The sequence below is a fragment of the Camelus dromedarius genome, chromosome 10, assembly GCF_036321535.1.
Source record: "Camelus dromedarius isolate mCamDro1 chromosome 10, mCamDro1.pat, whole genome shotgun sequence".
Lineage (NCBI taxonomy): Eukaryota > Metazoa > Chordata > Mammalia > Artiodactyla > Camelidae > Camelus > Camelus dromedarius.
The window spans coordinates 23,272,279-23,295,610 of NC_087445.1; the positions used below are offsets into that span (position 1 = coordinate 23,272,279).

A 23,332-nucleotide genomic window follows, 5' to 3' on the forward strand; every position below is an offset into this window, starting at 1 on the left:
ATGTACTTTGGAATAAATACTAAAATAATATATTTCAAAGCATTTAAATACAATCAAGTTTCTTTATAGGAAAATCTGCGATTTGAACTTTTGCAGGGCTGGTAACTTTAGCTAACTGCTTCAAGTGGATCCTGTTCCTCAGTGGCATTTCTTGGAAGTGAAGTAACCATCCAAGAGGACAATTATTTCACAAGGGTACACTTTTGTTATTAATTAAAGGTTCCAGGATCAACATAAGGATAAGCGAGGAATTCCCCCAGTTTGTTGCCTTCTGAATCATAGTGGAGCATTCTGAAGCAAACATCACAAAAGAAACATGGGTCCTCTGGTGCAAAACTGTCATTGTTCGTCACCCATCTGTAGTTAAAAAAGATGTACATCATTTCAATCAACTTTTTCATGCTTGAATGTGCTGGAAGTTATGACTTGCAGTAATATGTAAACATAACATTCCCACTACTGCCTTATCATTCTATCTTATTTATACATTATAATCCTGTACATAATTTTGCATACACATATATAGGTAGAGACATAGCACCACCAATACTCTGCAAGGCAAGAGGGTAACTTCTCTGAAAAACTTAACAGGTAAGTAGAAAAGAATATAAATCTATACTTGAAAGCATCCACACTTTTGCTATGACATACCTATCCTTCAAATAACTGTTAATATGAACATAATCGTTGTCTGCTAATAGGCCATCTTGAAAATCCATAATATTAGATTCTACAGAGTTGATAAACTTTTTTGCTTATCTTTCTAACTGATAAATTAGTACTGGTTATTTTGAAAACTCCAGCTGTTTTACCTAGAATTTAGGATAAAATGTTAAGAGTGTATAAAAATTCAACTGAGATTTTTTGTTCTGAGAAGTCGTATTAAGTGAAAATGGTATTTTTCAGTCTATCTAAATTCTGTATGTCATAACATTTTAACATTTCTTGATTTCTGTTTTGATCTGATACCTAATTTATCATGTTTTCCTATTGATCATCTAGAAAAGCATATTGTGGTGGGGAACCCAAAACAAATGACACCAAAGTCTTCCCTTTTTCTCTGAATGGCTTTTTGACTTTGATGCACAGTTAAACATAACCTAAACATGCAAAACCACAAAATTTTATAAAACCATAATTTGACCTCATTAAAAATGAGCTGCAGTGTTATTTTAATCATCAAGAAGCTGTGGATGAAGCCAATAATGTAAAACTGCAGACAAGAGGCAGAAAGAACATGGCTCCCTGATGATACCATCATCCAGTATCAACCCAACTAAAGTCTGACCTAATCCCTGGACTTAAACTGTCCATCGTAATTCATTTCCTTATTGTTTAAAAATGTGGCTGTAACCTACTAAACTGATTTGTACTAATGTCTATGGCACTTTCCTACTAGATAAAACCCTTTCTATTATTTATACCCCAAAGTATAAGCCCTCAGATTCAAAACAGAAAAAAACTGAAATCAGTACTTGACTTTTGAGAACCTATACTTCTCAAGGAAAAAAAACAGAATCACTTACCTAGCAGTGTACATTTTACAAACAAAACATTTTCTGGTCCAGAGCCAGTGCTTCTTGATAAGAAGGGGATAAAGTGTCCTATCCAAGCAGTCATCATGATGCACAAGCCTTTTGTACATAAGAAAATAAATGAAGATATTATAGTGCAAATTTCTGTGATCTGTAATGAAACATATCCTTACCTCAAAATTAAGAACACAGTACATACATTTTTCAATGTATTGTGTTCCACAAAACACTTTTTCCAAAAGACCATTTGGGATTGTTTTCTTTCCTGTGAAACTTCCCAAATCCCTCTATGGCCATGTGCACTGCAACTCGAAGGGAGAAATACTGTAGGCAGAATTTCTTTAACGTATTCCATCAGAGAATCCTTTCTCTGCTCAACATTTAGTACCTTTTTATGGAACACAGTTTGAGCAAGTCTACTGAGTGCTATTTTCCCTCCATTAACTGCCTATGTGTTACAGACATGGCTCGCTCTTTCTTCTTTTTTTAATTAAAAGAGCCCCTTTACTAAAATCTAAATCTGACTTCTGAAATAATGTGAATTAGGACTTTAGTTTTAGGTGTCAGAATTAAGAAATTTTATGTGGGAGTCAGTCTCCACTATGACACTAACCAGCTTTGTGTGGGTCTGGATAAATCCCTTAACCATGCTGGACCCAACTCTTCATCTGAAAAATGAAGGGAATGCACAAGAGTATTCTAAAGGTCCCTGATAATTACAAAATTTGATTTTTTTTTAGTAAGAAAGGGTAGCAATGTATCAACTTTACCATCAGAAAGCAATAAATAAACTTAACAGTTTACCAACTATTAAAACTGTGGAATGGCATCAATGATTAAATTCTCCTATAAGGTAAAAACTACTTGGAGTCAATTACATTTAAACATTTCCTTAGGAAAGTCCTACACTGCAAATGTAATGTAAACTGTTTTTTGCAAATTGCCTTGAATTTAAGGAATGACACTGTATAGTGCCTATGCTGTAAGAAATGTAAGGAAACTAAGACCACCAGAGAAAAGTGGATTGTCTTCCATCTTATGCTTACTCTGATGCACATTCCCCCTCATTTGAATGACAAGCAAGCAGAACAGCTTACATAAAATTTAAAGAACACATTACTGAAGAAATAAACATGTATAACTTTAAGTCATAGAAATCTAGGAGGCTTATGAGCTCTCCTGGCTCTTGCTTCAGCAATTCTTCCCTAGAGACAACTGTTTTCCATTCTTACCTGCTTTTTAATATAGCTCCTTAACATCCCTCCACAGAACTACTAAACTTTGGTTAAATAGGTAGTTAATGTTTAAATTATGACGAATGAATTAAACATCCCCCTAAACCACACAACTATCAGTTCATTTTATTGCGTAACACTTTAGTCTTCTAGCTACTAATGCTCCCATGTTTGCATTTGATTAGGCTGCAGTGTACCCGTCACTGATGCAGTTCCCTGCTTTCTGACAGACCAGTAAATGTGCTCTCCATATGGGTTATGCACCAGGCGGAGGTCTAGCAGTCTCAGGACAGGCTTCCTGGGTCCTCTGTCCTGCTCCAGTCTCCGCTCTAAGCTGTTCTCCAGGTCTGTGCTATAGCCATCATGCTGGGACTTCCCTTTCCCATCATTCTGAGAGTTCCTTTCATGTCTTAATCTATTCTGCTTTGCATTCCATGTTTTTCTTTTTTAAGGTTTACTCTTTGTGTAAGGTACTTCTGGCAGCTTCCTGAGAATGAGGGCATAGGCGGTAAATTTTTGAAGACTGGTCACTAAAACCCAGAAACAATGGAAGCAGGGACGTTCTGAAACCAACAGTTCCTATTACCAGTATAATAAAACCGTTTAAGTCTATCATCGGTCCATAAAAAAAATCTTAAAAATTGTCTCTCAGAAAAAAACCAAACCAAGAAAAGAGCAGGGCTTATACCTATATATTGGTCCTTCATAAATTGAGATTTCCTAAATAATGAAATAAATAGCTTTATTCATTAGAGATACCAGCTATTTCAGGCCTTCCCACTCTAAATCTTTATCAAAGCATGAAGTCTTCATATTTATCAAATATTAGAATTCCTCTCCTCGTAGGCCCCCCCTTTTTTGGGGGGGCAATTAGTTTTTAAAATTTTACTTTATACGATTAGTTTTTTAAATTTTACTTTATCTTAATGGCGATACTGGGGTTGAACCCAGGATCTCATGCATTCTAAGCATGCATTCTAACACTGAGCTATATACCCTCCCTCCCCCTCCCAGTTCCCTTTTATCTCCTTCAAATTTGGGCAGAAAGAGAAGAAACCTAGAAATACAGTTGCAAATTTGCAAAGCAGAGGGTCTACATGATATACAAAGTGAATGACTATTACTTGAATAATAGCTGTTTAACATACAAATGGAGACACTTTTAAAAGTATTTGCAAATTTTTAACACTTTAATAAACAGCAAAGTTTTTATTACAGGTTTTCTAAAAGACAATAGAAGATGCAAATGGATGCAGAGTTGGTCACTGTATGGAAAGCTAACACGTATTTTTGCTGCTCTTGACCCAAGCTGCCGTGATTACTTTTAATTCCTCTTACTGCAACCAAACCAAAAACAAAACAAAACAAAACAAAACTACCTGTGCAATAAAGAAAAAAACAGGACAAACAACAAAATGTTCTGAGTGCTGCCACTTACCTTATGTCAGTAATGACAACAACGTGTTCACAGTCTCCCTGGTGACAGTATAAGTAAGGAAAACCCAGTTTAATATACAAGTCATTAAAGGTGAAATCTTCCATCTTAGCAGTCTGAAACTTGCCATAGCCTCTATCATGGGACTCTGACCACTCAATGATGGTTCTGAAGGGGAGAAAGGATAAGGATGTACCACTGCTCCACAAATGGTTTGTGACTGCAGTACTTCACCAAAGCCAGCTTGCCCAATTAACTGGACAGCTACCATCTTGAGATGAAAATCAGAGTGGTTGATCCATGTTGCAAGGAGGAAGGAACTCTGAATCCCTCTGCATCAGTTAGAGCAGCAGTTCTCAAAGCATGGTCCTGAGACCCCTCAGAGGTTTGTGAGGCCAAAGTCACCTTTACAATAATCCTAAAATATCACTTGCCCTTTTCAACTTATTCTCTCATAAATGTACCAGTTTTCTGGAGGCTATGTGATGTGTGTTAGCACTTCAGATTGAATGGAAAATACATAACACCCTTCTCACTATTTTGTTTTGGAAAACAGTCATTCTTCACAGAAATGTTATTAATGGTAACTAATGGGACTATTTAAATCAGTTAATTTTACACAACCGTAAATCAACTATAGTTCAATAAAACTGGTTAATATTTAAAATATTTCTTAGTTTCAGTTTCTAATATGATAAATATTTACAGTTATAATCCTCATAAACAGCTCTTTGGAGTCCTCAATTGTTTACAAAGGAGTAAATCTTTTTTGGCAGAGACCCAAGTCCAAGAACTGCTGCATTAGAATATGGATATAAATGACTATAGTAAGAATTTATTTAAAACTCTCAGAAAAAATATACATATATACTGTAGCTGCCACGTCACTAATAATAAAAGTACAGCAATGCTTTTATGTAGGCAATGATATTAAAGATTTTTCATGTTATGTACTTAAGCAACTATATATACATATACACACACACATATATATATACACACACACACTCCTAGGGCGAATAATGGAATACATTAGACAAGCAGAAAAAATAGTGAAAGATTAATTTACTATCACCTAAATATGAAGAACAGAGATTAATAAAGCGTGTTTAAGTGGGATTTAATTTTTTTTAGATGTATCTAAGGCTAAACTCAAGACTTACTGTAATTTCTAAAAGAGTTGATAATATATTTAAAAAATAATTTGAGATAGCTGACAAAGATCTTGAAATTAGAGTGTAGGTGTGTCTTTGGTAAGAAAATTTTCTTCTTGGGAAAAAAATTTGATTAACTTATAACCTAGGTCAACCAGATGAAATAACTTGGAAAATATTTTAAAAACATAATTTTTAACCCTCAAATAAACAAAACAATCTAACAAAGTAATTCCTTGGCAAAGATCCTTAACAATAAGGACCAATAAGAGGATTTGTGGAGACACCACTATTTTGACAACTAGAAACAGAAAAGACTTTGAGAAGATTTTTGGAAAGTATACCTGCTCAAATCTCTGCACTCAGGGTACCTTTTATCATTGTAAAATGTTCCTTCAAAATAAAAGAAGGCTGATTTGTACAGGTCCTAGAAGAAAACAGATCGCATTGAGAGAAGGCTCAGTATTAACAATTATGAAACTGCTTTAAGGATTCCATATTTGTCATAAAAATCACACTGTTTTACAATAACTTCATGAAACTTCACAGATATGCTCAGCTCATTTATTTATTTAACACTTAATGGGAACCTCTTATGTGACAAGGATGTTAGTTAGCAGGGGTAAAGGTGTAAGGACATAATCCTTTCTGCTATTTTCAATTTTATCCTATTGCTGTTTTAATCACTAGATTTGATTTAAATGTGTATATTCTCCTCGGATTCATGAAAGGAACCCAATTAGAACTGAAATAAACTTCAATATTATTTTATTATATGCAGACAGAGCAGTGACATTTTGGGTATCAGAACTAAAAACTAAACAAAGTTAGATCTTTGACGTTTCTGCAGTGATAACAATGATCATGGAGTTCTGCTGTTCTGTCGTTTGTTTTGTATTTTCAGTGGGCCTTTATAAAAATTCTCTCTCTGTATTTTCAATAACTCAGCCAGGCAGAATGTGAATTTCTATTCTCACTCAAGCAATCTTGACCAAAGTACCACAGTAGGTGCACAAATGGTCTGAACCCTCATGTTTCAACTTTCAGTCTACCAGGCTTTCCATCAGAGGGGTGGTCCCTTAATCCTGACTTCATAACAGAATCCCCCATCTACAGATAACCCAGCATTGGCATCAGACACTTCAGTTTTCATGGCTTTAAGTATACGCTGGTCTCTGTAAGTCTCTCTAGCCACATTCTCTCTTGTTTTCTAGACCCATTATTTTTAAGTGCCTACTGGACATTCTCACTCAGCTTCAGTGCTGCTGGGCATTTTTACCACCTCTCTATAGTGGATGCACTCTGCCCTTTTTCAGGGTTACTGTTTAATTCCTTCTGAAACTGCCAGCATCTTTTTCTCATGGCTTACCTTCAGCTGAAAACCTTGCTGTTTATTTCACTGAGAAAATAAAGGTATCAGAAAAGATTTTTCTATGATCTCTTACCCACAATTGCCCAGGAGAAGAATTTAGAATAAGAACTAAGATGAAACCTAAGTTATGACAACACTTATGTAGCTGATGGCAAAGGAATGAGCAAAAGAAGAGATTGTGATGGTTCCTGTCCAAACTCTACCCCCATTCTCATTGTTCCAAACATCTTTTCACTGATCTACAGGAGAAGCTGTCCCTGTTAAGTATGCCAGTAAATCTGAGGTCTTCTGCCAGAGCCGTACCAGGTAACACAATTAGGTCAAACTTGCTCTATATGAAATTCAGAAGGATTAAGGCCCTACTACTTTATTGGGGTAAGCAATCCCTTCTGAAAACGGGGTGGCCAGCCTACCACTTTGCTCCCTTCTATCCTGATCCAGCTGGTATGTAGGGTTACCCTCTCCCTTTGAGAGCAGCACCCTGGGAAACACCAGCAAGGACCAACAACAGGTGTTAGGGCCCTGGCTGCTCTGGTCCTTGGACTGACAGCTTCTTCTCTAGGCAGTGATGCTCTCCAACGCTTTGCTGGGGGCAGTTATAACAGACAAACTCATACAGAGTTTGAAAGAGGAGAGAGAACAGCAGATTCCACTGCTAAAGTGAGGTCAAGCTATATGAACATGGAAAAGAAACCTATTGGTTAGACAATTAGGTGGTCCTATGACCTTAGAAAGAAGAGTATACAAAGAAGTGTTGAGAAATAAATGGGAGATGAAGAACTCAAAACCAGGGATAGCCTAATCTTTGAAAAAGTCTTGATGATAAAGAGAAGGGAAGAAACAGACTTGATGGAATGGCACAGAAGAAGAAAGCATTTACTGCAATGTTCATAAGCCTGCTAGAGTAATCACTATTTCTTCAGCTTATTATAATTATTTCCTCTTGTCTTATGGGGGTTAGGAAAAAAAAAATCACCTTACTTTGCTGATGTGCTCAGGAGCTTGGTCAGGAGTGTTGCTGAATTCCCCACCTATCTGGAGGTCACTGACACAGCAAATGGAATCCCTCAGTTCCGTGAGCTTCTGACTGCCTAATACCAGCATCGTCTGGTAGGGTTTGTGTTCTTTGTGCTAAAAGTCAGATGGTAAACAGTTCAGTGTTCACTTAGAGACAAAGCATTTAAACTATAAATCCTGTCATGATGAGGTCAACAAATTTAGTGGTTTCCTTAATTTAAGTTATCCCCATAACATGGTGTCCTGCATTTTCTTAGATTCTGTATTTGTCTACTCAGCATCTATGAATTATAGGTCCCAACTAATCACCAAAGCTGTTTACATCTCCCCTGTGACCCAAAGCCCATTCTCTCAAACTATGTTCCTTCCTTAACTCTCATATGCCAAGCCAGTATTTCCCCTGTCCTAAATCGACCCAGAGCCAGGTACCAGACAACTAGGGCAGCCCAGACCCACTGGAATTATTCAAGCTAGCCCATCCCAGACTGTTTACTCTGCCCTGCCTTGCCCTTCCTGTGGAAACTCCAATAATGGCTGTGGCCTATGCCTTCCCCTTGCTCTTTTCTGCCTCCTAAATATAATACACTGGTGCTTCCCCCGTGGCCCTGCATGGCACAGCACATCCCCTCCTCTCAGGAAGTGTAAATAATAAAAATTTTCTTTCAATGGCACTGGCCTCCAGAGCTGTCACTCAGTCAGCTCCATAAATTAAAATCCCAGGAGTACACTGAGACACTTGGTCACTACTTATGTTTGTCCAGAATTTACAAGTTGGATTCCTAAGGCTCAGTGTGATGGTGTTAGGAGGTGGGGCCTTCGAGGGCTGGCACCATGCTTTTAGACTTCCAGCCTCCAGAACTGGGAGAAACAAATTTCTGTTGCTTATAAGGTACCCAGTCTGTGCTATTTTGTTATAGTAGCCAGGATGGACTAAAACACTTGGCAATAAAACTTTTTTAGTTTAAGGTAAAGTTTATAATCAAAATACTACTCAAATGACATTAGCTTGAAGAGCCTTTGGAATATAATTTCACTTTCTTTTAAAATTTCCTGGAAGTTACCTCACTGAAGTCAAGCAATCTATGCACTACCCTCATGTTATAAACCCAGAGGTTTGCTTTTATTGGTTTTGCTTTGCTTTGTTTTCTCTGATTGATAATTTGAGATCTTAATCAAACAAGGTAATTAGTACTAACTATATCCCAGATGGTTCACCAAAGCCCATTTATTCACAAGTGCAGTTCATCTACAGTAGTATTTCACTTGAATCTCATCAAAGTTTATGATACACTTAGTTGGGGAAGCAAGAATATATACACTCTGGGTGGGACAGAGTTCTTTTTATTAGAACTAGGACATTCCTGAATACCCTTGACCTATGAACTTCTGCATTTTCATCTAAGAAGAGATGGTTTTAGTTAGTTCAATAATTTCCCATGAATTGTGAATTAGTGAACAAAGACTACTCCCCTTCTTTACCAGTTTTTCTGCAAAAAAAAAAAAAAAACCCTCAGGAATTCATATAATCAGAATCACTGTGGATTTATATAATATTCAGTTGCTACTAGTACAGAAATCAGGTATACGTTCCAATGCTGTAACTGTAATCGTATTACTCAAGAGAGTATTTGAAATTTGACCTCATTTATACTATTCCTTCTAAAACAAAAAACTCAGTAATATAGACAGAATGTCAGATAAGACAGCATATGTTTCCATTTATTTTGAACCCTAAGTAATGTAACTTCAAATAATTAAACTCTTTGACAAAAGTCACTTATGATCTGTGAGTCCAAAAGGTTTTACTACTGACCTTATGAAATATAACAGGGTACAAGATATTCACAGATAGGATAAGCTCTCCTTCTTCAATCATGTCTGCTGGATTTTCAGGCTTTTTTCCTATGGCATGTGACTCCTGAAGAAGGAAAACAAATTAATGAGACCTAAAATCCGACACTATGACCCAGATCAGAGGCAGTGCACAAAAAATCTTGCTCAGGTCACACTGGCTGACCAGAGATAATGAAAAAGAAACCTCAGTGACCACACGGCATACCTTGGAGGTATTTTGGGTTCAGCTCCAGATTACCGTAACAACAAATATCACAATGAAGCAAGTTACATGAATTTTTTGGTTTTCCAATGCACATAAAAGTTGTATTTACACTATACTATAGTTTACCAAGTGTAATATAAGCAGTATGCCTATACTATAATTAGAAATACTTTATTGCTAAAAAATGCTAACCATATTCTGAGCCTTCAACAAGTTGTAGTAACATCAGTGATCACCGATCACCATAACAAATACAATAAAGATGAAAAAGTTGGAAATAATCTTGAGAATTACCAAAATGTGACAGAGACACCAAGTGAGTAAATGCTGTTGGAAAAATGGTGCCAACACACTTCCTCAATGCAGGGTTGACACAAATGTTCATTTCATAAAAAAATCACAGTATCTGCGAAGTGCAATAAAGTGTGTGCAATATAATAAGGTATGCTTGTACACAAGGAATACACACATTGGAAAGATAGTTTGGAAAAGTCACAGACAGCTCCAGGCCTCAACAAGTAAAAATCATACTCAGAATATCAAGTTCTCAACAAAAACTTATAAAAACACATACAGAAACAGGAAAACATGGCCCATTCGTAAGAAAAAATGAATTTGACAGAAATTACCATTAAGGAAGCCCAAACACTGAAATTACTAGTCAAAGACAACAAATCAACTGTCTAAAATGCACTCAATGAGCTAAAAGAAACCACAAAGAACTAAAGGAAATCAGGTTCCTCAATAAGATTAAAAGCTGGTTTCTCACCAGTAACCATGGAGACAAGAAGGCAGTGGGGAGCCATGCCTTGAAGAACATTTAAAGCCATGAAGAACAAAAAATAAATAAAACTATCAACCAAGAATACTACACCTTGCAAATCTATCCGTCAGAAATGAAGGAGAAACTAAGCCATTTTCAGATAAACAGAATCTGAGCAAATCCATTATCAGTACTTGCCTCTTATTAGAAATGCTAGAGTTCTTCAGGCTGAAATGAAAAGACACTAGACAGTAACTCGAATCTGTATGAAGAAGTAAGGAACACTGATAAAGGTAACAGCATAAGTAAACATAAAAGGCAGAATTACTGTACTTTTGGTTTGTAACTTCTTTTTTTCCCTATGTGATTTCAAAAGTAAATGCCTAAAACTGTATTTATAAATTATGTTAACAAACACATAAGCTATAAAGATGTATTTTGTGACAAAAACCACACAAAGGGGAGAGACAGATGTATAGCAGAGCATATGGATACTACTGAAAAAGCTCATATTACTAAAACTAGGTAACAACCTAGTAAGTTTATGATATTAATTGTAATCCCCAAGATAACCACTCAGAAAGTAAGTAGAACATATACAGAAGGAAAAAAGAAGGCAATCAAGAGGATATACCACAAAAATTCAGTTAAGTAACAAACAAAAAAGGCAATAATGAAAGAACTGAAGAACAAAAACTATATAACATACAAATAGCTAAACAACAGAATAAATTCTCATCAGTAATTAATTTAAATGTAAATGGACTAAACACTCCTATTACAAAGGCAGAAGATTGGCAGATTGGATAAAAAAATGTTATCCATCGATACACTCTCTACAACAGACTCACCTTAGATATGAAGACACAAAGAGAGACTCAAGGTAAAAAGAAGGAAAAGATCTTCCATACAAATAGTAACCAAAAGAAAGCTGAGGTGGCTATATTACAGTCAGACAAAACAGACTTTAAGTCAAAAAAGGTTACAAGGGACAAAGAAGCACATTATATATTAATGAAAGGTACACTCCAGCAAGAAGATACAATAATTACAAACATATATGCAGCTAACAATAGAACCTCACAATACATGAAGCAAAAATTGACAGAACTGAAGGGAAAACAGATGGTTCTACAATAATACTTGGAGACTGGAATACTCCACTTTAAATAACAAGTAGACCACCCATATAAAAAACTAATAAGGAGATAGAAGAGTTGAACAGCACTGTAAACCAATTAGACCTAGGAGACATGTATAGACTACTCCATCCAACAGGAGCAGAATATACATTCTTGTCAAGGGCACATAGACCAGTCTCCAGGACAGACCACCAAGTCTTAGCAAATTTTAAAAGACTGAAACCATAAAAGTATTTTTTCTGATCACAATGGAATGAAACTAGAAATCAGTAACAAAAGGAAAATGGAAAAAGTCCATGTGGAAATTAAAACAGCCAATGGGTCAAAAAAGAAATCACAAGGGAAATTACAAAATACCTTAACACAAATGCAAACAAAAACACAACAAAACAAACTTATGGGATGCAGCAAAAGAAGTACAAAGAAGGAAACATATAGCTCTAGACAACTACATTAGAAAAGAACAATCTCCTATCAATAACCTAAGTGTATACCCTAAGGAACTAGAAAAAGAAAACTAAACCCAAAACTAGCAGAAGGAAGGAAAGAATCAAATCTGACTCATGGAGAAATAGAAAATTTGAATAGAAGTGTACCAAGTAATAAGATTGAATCAAATATTTAAAACCTCCTAACAGAGAAAAGCCCAGGACTAGATGGCTTCACTGGTGAATTCACTAATCCTTCTTAAAGTCTTCCAAAAAACCTGAAGAAGAGGGAAAACTTCCTAACTCACTCTGTGAAATCAGCATACTCTGATAAAGTCAGACAAAGACACTATGAAAACTACAAGCCAATATCTCTTATGAATATAAATGGAAAACTTGTCAACAAAATCCTGGCAAACCAAGTTCAGCAGCATATAAAAAGGATTACATATCACAACCAAGGGGGAATTCAACCTCAGGATGCAAGAGTAGTTCAACAAATGCAAATCATTGTAGTATACCACACTAATAGAATGATAGAAAAAAAAATCATCATCTCAGTTAATGTAGGAAAAACATTTCACAAAATCCAATACCCTTTCTTGATAAAAACATTAAATAAAACAGGAATCAAAGGGAACTTCTTCAACATGATAAAGGCCATTTATGAAAAACCCACAGCTAAAATAATACTGAGCGGTGAAAGAGTGATAAGGAAGTACTTTTGCCACTTCTATTCAACATAGTACTAGAAATTCTAGCGAGAAAAATTAGAGGGAAAAAAAAAGGTAAGGAAGGAAAAAAGGCAGAGCAAGTAAGCAACCAAACTGGAAAAGAGATAAAGTTACCTCTGATGATCTTCTATGTACAAAATTCTAAAGAATCCACACACATAAAAAATCACTTTAGAGCTAATAAACAAATTCAGTAAATTTGCAGGATATAAAATCAACACACAAAAATCAGCTGTATTTCTATACAGGAACAACAAACAATTTGAAAAGAATATTAAGAAAACAATTCCATTTAAAACAGCATGCAAAAGGGAAAAGTTGGACAGCTGCATGTAAATCAATGCAGTTAGAACACTCCCTCACACCATACACAAAAATAAACTCAAAATGGCTTAAAGACTTAAACATAAGACAGGACAACATATATCTCCTAGAAGAGAACATAGGCAAAACATTATCTGACATGAATCTCAGCAATGTTTTCCTAGGTCAGTTCCCCAAGGCAACATAAAATAAAAGCAAAAATTAACAAATGGAACCTAATTAAACTTATAAGCCTTTGCATAGCAAAGGAAACCATAAGCAAAACAAAAAGATAACCTGTCGACTGGGAGAACATATCTGCAAATGATGCAACTGATAAGGGTTTAGTTTCCAGAATATACAAACAGCTCATCCAACTCAATAACAAACAAACAAACAACCCAATTAAAAAGTGGACAGAAGACCTAAACAGACATTTCTCCAAAGAAGACCTACAAGTGGTCAACAAGCACATGAAAATATGCTTCACATCACTAATTATTAGAGAAATGCAAATCAAAACCACAATGAGGTACCACCTCATACTGATCAGAATGGCCATCATCAAAAAGTCTACCAATAATAAATGCTGGAGAGGGTGTGGAGAAAAGAGAACCCTCCTAAACTGTCAGTGGGAATATAAATTGGTGCAGCCACAATGGAAAACAGTATGGAGATAATTTATGATCCAGCAAACCCACACCTGGGCATATATCCAGAGAAAACTCTAATTTGAAAAGATACATGCACTCCAATGTTCACAGCAGCACTATTTACAACAGCCAAGACATGGAAGCAACCTAAACGTCCATCAACAGATGAATGGATAAAGAAGCTGTTGTATATAAGTACAATGGAATACTACTCAGCCATAAAAAACAATGAAATAATACCATTTGCAGCAACATGGATGGACCTAGAGATTATCATACTAAACGAAGTAAATCAGACAAATACCTTATGATATCACTTCTATGTGGAATCTAAAATATAACACAAATGAACTTATTTACAAAACAGAAATAGACTCAACAGACAGAAAACAAACTGATTGTTACCAAAGGGGAAAAGCTGGTGGCGAGGGATAAATTAGGAGTTTGGGATTAGCAGATACAAACTACTATATATAAATAACAAGGTCTTACTGTATAGCACAGGGAACTATATTCAATATTTTGTAATAACCTAAAATGACAAAGAACATTACAATGAAAAAGAAAACATATATGTATAACTGAATCACTAGGCTGTACACCAGAAGCTAACACAACTTTGTAAATCAACTATACTTCAATCATTTTTTAAAAAGCATGGAAAGAAATAAAATACTTAGTAATAAATTTGACAAAGGAGATGGAAGACTTGTACACTCACACACACACACACACAAAACACAAAACGTTGTTGAATAGAATTAAAGACAACCTAACTAAGTTGAAAGACACCTTATGTTCATGGATTGGAAGACTTAATATTGTTAAGGTGACAATACTACCCAAAACAATATAAAGATCTGATGTAATCCCTATCAAAATCTCAATGCTTTTTTTGTTTTTACTGCAGAAATGGAAAAACTCATCCTAAAATTCGTAAGAATTTCAAGGGACCATGAATAGTGAAAACAATCTTGGGAAAAAAACAAAATTGGACAACTAACATTTCCAAATTTCAAAAATGACCACAAGCCACAGTAGTCCAAACAATGTGGTACCAGGCTAAGGACAGACATGCCTAAGCCAATGGAAAAGAACAGAGAGCTCATAAATAAACATTTGGTCAACAAAGGTGCCAAGACCACTCAGTAGGGAAAGGATAGTCTTTAGTGTTAAGAAAACTGAATACCCACATGCAAAAGAATGATGTTGAACCTTTACCTTTTACCAAATGTAAAAATTAACTCAAAATGGGTCAACAACTTAAACTAAGAGCTAAAACTATAAAACTCTTACAAGAAAACAAGGTAAAACAACATCTTCATGACACTGGATCTGGTGATCGTTGCTTAAGTATAGCCTCAAAAGCACAGATAACAAAAGAAAAAAACAAATGAATCAAATTTTATCAAATTAAAAATCTTCTGTACATCAAAGGACACTATTAAGAGAGTGAAAAGACAATCCATAGGACTGATGAAAATATTTTAAAATTATACACATGGTAAGGGTCTAGTATCCAGAACACACCAAGAACTCTTACAAATTAAAAACAAAGAGACAAACAAGCCAATTTAAATACTGGCAAAGGATGCAAAGGACTTGAATAGACATTCCTCCAAAGAAGATATACAATGGCCAAAAAGCACATCAAAAGATGCCCAGCATCAATAATCATTAAAGAAATGCAAATCAAAATCATAATACCACTTCACACCCACTAGGATGACTATTATTAAAGCCCAGAAAATATTAAGTGTTGTGAAGAATGTGGAGAAATTGGAGCCTTCCTGCATGGCTGGTGGGAATATAAAATAATACAGCCCCTGTGGAAAACAGTTTGGTGGTTTCTCAAAATGTTAAACCTAGAATTACCAAATGACCAAGCAATTCCACTCCTTGGTATAAACTGAAAAGAGTTCAAAATGGACTCAAACAGATCCTTGCACACTGATGTTCATAAGAGCATTAGTTACAATAGTCAAAAGGCAGAAATAACCCGAACGGCCAACGACAGATGAAAACAAAATGTGCTATATCCATACAATGGAATATTATTCAGCCATGAAAAGGGATGAAATGTTAACACATGCTACAGCATGGATGAACCATTAAAACACTACAGTAAGTAAAACAGGCTGGACCAAAAGGACAAATATTGCATGATTCCACTTATTCACAGAGACGGAAAGTAGAACAGAGGTTACCAGGAGCTGGAGGAAGGGAGAACGGGGAGTTAGTGTTTAATGGGTATAGAGTTTCTGTTTGGGACGACGAAAATGTTCGGAGACTATGTACTGATGAACCCATCGTGTCTACTAACACTTAATTCCTCATTATTCATCATCTTAAATTTTTCTGAAGGTTTTACTTAAAAGATGATGCACTAGGAGAGGATATAGTTAAACCAAAGTCAGGAACAGAATAAAAATACCAGAAATAGGGTAGTGAAAGGCATGAAATTAGCCTTAAACAGAGAGCAAGACCAAAGCAAAATAAAAATAGAGGCAGAGATCTGAGAGTAAAATGTGACATCACTTGAATTTTACGGGTCCTTTTTTTTTTCTACTATTCCCATTGCCGGTCAAGTTTCTCCAATTCATTTCCAACTAAGCATACCCAACATAAAGCCACCACATAGCCATCACTGACACCACTAACATCCAATGACAGCCTGTTTCAGGGGAAAAGGTGAAAAAGAAAAGACTTTTACCATCTCGTAAGCAAATGTCTCTTGTCTGCAGACCCGATCTATCGTTATGGTTTCTTCCCGATGTTCCAGAAGTCTCTTTCTAACCCTGTTATAAAAAAAATCAAACTTCAACATTCTTTACTGGGGCTTCAAAAATATCTTTAATATTTAATTTTCATTCTGAACTAATTTTAGACTTAAAGAAAGGCTGCAAAAACAGTATAAAGAGTTCCCTTATATCTCTTACCTGGCTTTCCCTATGTTAATATCTTACATGATCATAGGATAATTATCAAGACTAGGAAATTAACATTAATACAGTATTATTAACTATACATCTTTTTTGAATTACCCAAATTGTAAAATTTAGTGCTTTATTTTTCTGTCCCAGGATCCTATGCAGATACCACATTATATTTATTTCTCTTCTCCCCAGTAGTCTTATAGTTCCTCGGTCTGTCTTTTATGATCTTGACGCTTTCAAAGAGCCCTAATCAGTTATTTCATAGAATGTCCCTCAATTTGGATTTAATTGCTGCTTCCTCATAATTGGAGTAAGTATATAGTTTTTGGCAAGAATACCATAAGAATGATGGTATCCTCACTGTCTTACCGTGAGGTTCATAATGTTAATATGTCTTATTCCTGGAGATGTTTACCTTGGTTAAGTTCCTGTCTGCCAGGTTCCTATGCTAGAAAGACACTTTCTTTTCCTTGGTATCTGATGTGTTTGGTGGGGAGATACTTTGAAACTATGCAAATCTTGTTTCTCCTCAAACCTTTATCCAGGAATTTTTGCATTCATCAGGAGCTTTTGTCTGCAACATTATACTGTGCTATATGCCTTATGGTGATTCTCTTTTCCCCTCCTTTTACATTTATTCATTGGTACTATGAGGAAGACTTGCCTCTTTCCTCCTATTTATTTATTCAGTCATTTATATTATTAGTAAGAATTGATAGATACTTACTTCATTCAATAAGTTAAAAGCTAACACTATTGTTATTTTGTTGCTCAAATTGTTCTAGTTTTGGCCATTAGGAGATCCTCCACATTGGCTCCTGTTCTTTCCACAAGTTGACACTTTTTTTTTTTTTTTTTTTTTTTTGAGGATTTCCTTACTTTCTGGCACCCTAAGATGCTCAGGGCTCATCCTGTATTTTTGTGTCTCAGCCCTGGAATCAACCACTTCTCCTAGGAGCCTTAATTCCTTCATTGTAGAGAGGTTTAGAGACCTATCTCTGAGCATGAAGCATTCACACTGTTACTGCAATCACTGCTTCTAGGACTCTCAGCAGAGAGAGGTAGGAAACATATATATATACACACACACACACTAACCCACATATGTACACATAGCTGTCTTTCTATTGGTCCATCCTTCCTCATCCTTTAGTATAACTGCACAATACTCCACTGTGTGGATCTCCTACAATTTCTTCGACACTCTCCTATACATGTATATTTAGGGTATTTCAAATATTTTCGATTACAAACAATGCTGTAACGAATAACCCTGAACATATTTTCATACTGTTCGAGGTGCATCTTCAATAGATTGTAAGAAGTGGGACAGCTGAGTCAAAAAGTGCCTATGTAATTGTGGGTGAGGTATTACCAAGTCTCCCTAGAGGAGGCTTGTATCAATTTACATTTCCATCAGGAATGTATGAAAAGGCCCATTTCCCCTCAGCCTCATCAAAAGAATGTATATTTTAAAATTTGTGCTAGTCTGATAAGAAAATGAAGGTATTTGTCATTTTAATTTGCATTTCTCTAATTATGAAGATGCACATTTTTATATGTTTTTGAGTTATTTTATATCCTTTTTGTGTATGAATTACTGGTTCACATCTTTTCTCCATTCTCCCTTTGTGTTTCTGCACCTCAACTTTTAACTCTTATATACTAGGGTTATTGGCTCTTTGTGGTACATATTTTCTCCAAGTCTAGCAGCTGTCTTTTGACTTTATTTATGGTGTTTTTGTCATGCAAATTTTTTCATTTTTTATGCAGTTAATTTTATCAACTTTTTCCCTTTTATTGCTTCTAGATTTAAATCATAGTTAGAAAGCCTTTCATTACACCAAGATTTGTATGTTTCATTCTCTACATTTTGATCCCAATCCCTTGGGAGTTTATTCTTGTGCATAGTGTCATACTAAATTTCCATACACATTTGAATCTAACTGGACTTTCTCTTCTATTCCATTAGTCTATTTGTCCATTCATGGGCTAGGACCTACTGTTTTAATTATAAAGACTTTGTAGTATATTTTAATATGTGATAAAATTACTAGGCACTCACAATCCCCCCTGCCGGTTTTCCCTAGTTATTCTTGCATATATTCCATATGAATTTTATTATCAATTAACTCCATAAAATAACCAATACTTTTGGTATTTTTATTGGGATTGCATTTAATTTATAAATTAACTTAGAAAGAACTGACAACATTATAATGCTTAGTATTCCTATTCAAGAACAGAGGATATCTTTCAATTTTTTCAAGACTTTTTCTGAGTCTGTCAGGAGTGTTTAAAATTTTTCCTTACTTCAGCTTTACACATTTTTTATTAAATTTATTCCTGAGTATTTAACCTTTTTGACTACTGTAAATGGGATTTTCTCTACCATTATGTTCTCTAGTTGTTTGTTTAATCATTTTACTAGATATGTCTCAGAGTTGATAATACTGGGGTTAATTTTCCCAGGTAACCAGTGAGCCCTTTTAATTTGTAGATTTGGAATTTTTTCCAATTCTGGAAATATTTCTTAAGTTATATTCTTAAATATTCTATTTATATGCTACTGTATTAAAAACAACATTGGTCAAGCTTCTGAGATGACAGATAAGTTTCAGTAGCACACATGTAGTAACAAGTCTCTCTTTTATTCCGAGGAATTAAGATTTTCTCTTAATTAGTCTAAAAAATCTCAAAAGTGCTCAAGGTAAGTTATTTAGTTTGCTATGGATTAAGGAGAACAGCATCAAAGGAGAGTCAATCTCTTAACAAGTGCCTTTTTCCCCACTAACACACATAAAATGAGTCCAATAGCTCCATTGGGGAAAAGAAAAACTGTAAAATGTTGTTTATTTTATGTCATAATGGAAGAGTCATGTACTTAGATTTTGTTTTTACCTTTATATTTTTAAGTTATTGGTGGGGAGAACAAAGGAAGGTTTAGGGAAAAAGAAAGCATAGAGAAACAGATTTCTGGCTTTTGGCACAGGTCTAATTTACTTGTGGTACTGCTAAGATTAATGTGAGTCCTATTTTAAATATAAAAGTTTCACAATACATCAAAATAATCCCATCCAAGGAAATCTGTACTAGCTCCTTTTATATTAGAATATACACATAATTCTTACTCATATCTCCCATGGAAGGGACTAGAAGACAACCCAGGAGATCCAGTTGATCAAGAAACAGAAAACAGCCAGGGGAAGTAGTACTATGTAAAGCAGTCTGAAACTTATTATTTCACACAGTTTAATAAAACCACTATAAACCAATTAGCATGTAATTAACTATAGCAAAAAAAAGTTTGCTTTGTTTATAATTATTATCAACTTTCTTTTTCCAGCCAAGCTCTAAAAAATCATTTCCTTAGGTTTTTGCAAGTTTAGTTTATCCCACTCATTCTACAAATATCTACTGACTCTATTATGTACCAAAAATCTAGAAATGGGGGATATAGCAATGTGTTTATGACAGACATAGCTTATGGAACTTCTAAGTTCTAGCTAGAATGCAAAATTAAATAAGTACATTATAAGTGTGATGAGTATTTCAACAGGGAAGTATGGCAGCGGGGGGGGGGGGGACTATATTTGCATAAAGGGGGAGCTAGATGGAGTCCTTACTCCTTCAGCTAAGACCTGAAAGATAAACTGAAGTCTGCAAAACGAGGGTGATAAGGAGAGTAAGTGTTCTAGGCCAAGGCCTGGAGTGAGAGAGCACATTCTAGGAAGTCAAAAAGTGTATTGTGGCTGGAGCACTGCAGAGATACAGAGTTGAAAAGATCAGCAAGATCCATTCTATAGAGGCCTTTGTGATCCACTTAAGAACTCAGGACTTTTGCCTAGAAGCCACTGAAAGGTTTTAAGAGAGAGACACAGTCAGAGATGCATTTTAAGGAAAATAAATAAATAAATCCAATTGATCAATCAACAGTAGTTAAAGAACACCAAATGGAGCAAAGCAGTGCAACAGGCTTAAGGGCAACACACAGATGAAGGAGTCTGGATTCCCAACGAGCCTTCAAGAACTTTAGAAATGTTAGAGGAGCTGTAGACATTACCAGTGCATACAATCCCTAAAGGAGACAGGTGAGTTGTAGAGAAGTGAAAAGGAATCTTAGGGTCTCAAAGATGGGGTAGGTTTCAGCTGGGAGAAGGGCCATGGGCATTCTCAGCCACTGAAAGAGAAAATGGTTGAAAATAAGTCAGGAAAGGCAGACTGGGGCTATGTGGAAGGCTTCAAATATCTAAGTAAGGAATCTGAAATTTGCCTATAGAGGAGAGGTTGACCATTGACAATTTCTCAGCAAACAAGCACGCTTACGTGATAGCATGATGGATAAATCAGGAGCAAAAACAGGACCTAGGAAAGACGGGAACCTTCTGTAGTGCTCCAAGTGTTGTAAGTGTAAACATCAGCAACGGGGATAAGAGAAACAGATTTGGCAGTTAATTACAAAAGAAATCAAGGTAGAGCCGAAATACCTGCCTACATTTTTGAGGGGGAACAACAGAAAAAGTAGGATAAAGGATGACAGCTGAGATGATGCGAAGTAAGAGGGCTACAAACTGGCAATGATAAATTTCACAACTGCACACGCAGTTTCTCTGTAACAGTATTACCGTAGAGCAGTGTTTCTCAAAATGTGGTTGGCAGACTGGAACTGATTTGTGAGTTAATTGTTATCCAATCAGTACAGACATTGAAAGGAAGCATTTAGAAATGTTCACAGCAACATGACAGTACTTTTACTGTTGAATTTAATCATAAAAAATTTGGAGTTTTATTGTTTGTCTTTCAATTCCATTTTTCTAGTATTTCATTTTTATCCTACTTTACAAAAGTATGGATCTGTCAAAAAATTTAAAATAGCAGTCCTTTATCACACTATCAGAGTATCTAGCTTGAAATAATTTGAGAAGTACTATCAAGAGTATTTAGCTTGCATTCAAAAATCTAACTGGATTAACTGTACCTTTATAAACACTTAAACACAAATTTGAGAAGGCGCTGGATATTAGAGTTAATGCATTTACTGTTAATTTTCTTAGGTATAATAATACCACTCGGGTTAAGTAGGAGAATGATACTTTTAGGAGCTATATGCTGATATATACTTAGGGACAAATTATCATGATGTCTGTAACTTACTGAATGGTTCAGCAATAGAAAAAGATACACAGCAGGTATCTCAAACACATACAGCTGAAACAAATACGGCCAAATGTTAACAACGGTTGAATTTAGGGGCTGGGGTGATAACAATACTATACTATCAACGTTTGAATATAATGCTGAAAAAATTTTTTAATAACTAGCATGTAATAAAAGCAAAGTCCTCCATACCCCAAAGTCACTAGGTCTGCATCCTCTGGGATGACTTCCGGATCCTCCCCTTCTTTGAGGCACTTCAGTTTATCAAGGCTAAAACAAAAACAAACAAAAAAAGCAATCACGCATCTAGGACTTAGCGAGTTGGGGTTGTGTCCTAAACACACCACAGAATAATTAAGAAATTAGATAAAACCCAGCAGGCGGCTCTGAGGAGACGAGAATTAAAGGCGAATTCTGTGCCGATAGTCTACAAAGAAAAGGATATATGGCTGGTTGAAGGCGGCCAATATGATTAAATGGGGAAAGAGATCGTTATTTTTATATTTTCAACCCAAATAAGGCACTATGGGGAAAATCTCAGTAATAGCATACCAAGAGGTGCCCAAAAGAGACCAGAAAAAATCAAGGTTTTAACACTCTTCCGGTTAAATCTTACAGCCTCATCATTCTAAGGTTCCTCCATCATCAAAGTGTCTGCCAATGGCAGATATACGTCGCTGTTACGGATTGCTTCTATACGTTAACAAATACTTTAAAAACTACTGAATAGAAAATTTAATCTTTTATGCATCTCTCTGGTCCTTTCACTCCAACTAGCAGAAATTTTGCATTCGGATCACGGGATTTCTACCGTTGTTCCGGGAAAGCTCCAGCAGGTTGAAAGCTTTAAAGGGCGGTCCTTCTACCCCGGGGAGTAAACCACAGGCCCGCCCAAGGGTAGGTCCCATCGGAACGCAGAAGCAAGGCTGCACCCCGGTTGACCCCAAGCCGCAAGAGCCCCTGGGCCCCGCACTCACCCGCACACTGCCCTCAGCTCGGCTGCCGCTCCCAGGCTACAGCCCAGATCCCGGGCCACGGCTGCATCCTCCAGGCCGGAGTCGGCGACCTCTTGGTCCCCAGGCAGCGCCGGTGCCTGCGGCTCCTTCAGCGACAAGTCCCCTTCCCCGCGCAGCCGGCCACGCCACAGCTCCCCGAAGGCGCCCACGTGGAAAGCGCGCGTGTTTAGCTCAGGAAGCTCATACTCTGGAAAGTTGCAGCCGCCACTGTTGGGGATCGGGTCCTGCCTGCCACCCATCCCGCCGCACGTTGGGCCGCCAGGGAAGCTTTCAGCCATGTTCGCCCCACTCCCTTCCCTGAGAAAGCCGGCCGATCAAGGCCTCGCGGAGCATGCTGGGGCTTGTAGTTGCAAGTGGCCTAGGACGGCGAGCAGCGGGCCTGCGCAGGCCCAG

General features: G+C 36.3%; 1 protein-coding gene across 3 annotated transcripts; it reads right to left on the reverse strand.

Moving 5' to 3' along the window:
* Positions 1-6: 6 nt before the first annotated feature.
* Positions 7-23,242, reverse strand: SNAPC3 (small nuclear RNA activating complex polypeptide 3). 3 transcript variants are annotated; one of them, XM_031449695.2, is made up of 9 exons: positions 22,901-23,242; positions 22,116-22,193; positions 16,544-16,628; positions 9,562-9,666; positions 7,713-7,862; positions 5,704-5,786; positions 4,209-4,373; positions 1,527-1,634; positions 7-357 (listed from the first exon to the last, which is right to left on the reverse strand). In XM_031449695.2, exons 1-9 carry the CDS (start codon positions 23,215-23,217, stop codon positions 210-212), a joined length of 1,239 nt encoding a protein of 412 aa, XP_031305555.1. In that variant the 5' UTR covers positions 23,218-23,242; the 3' UTR covers positions 7-209. The 3 variants fall into 3 exon arrangements, 2 of the variants coding, with proteins under 2 accessions (XP_031305555.1, XP_064346264.1); XR_004136148.2 differs by having other exon boundaries at positions 328-357; positions 4,209-4,246; XM_064490194.1 differs by lacking the exon at positions 4,209-4,373.
* Between the last annotated feature and the right edge of the window lie 90 nt (positions 23,243-23,332).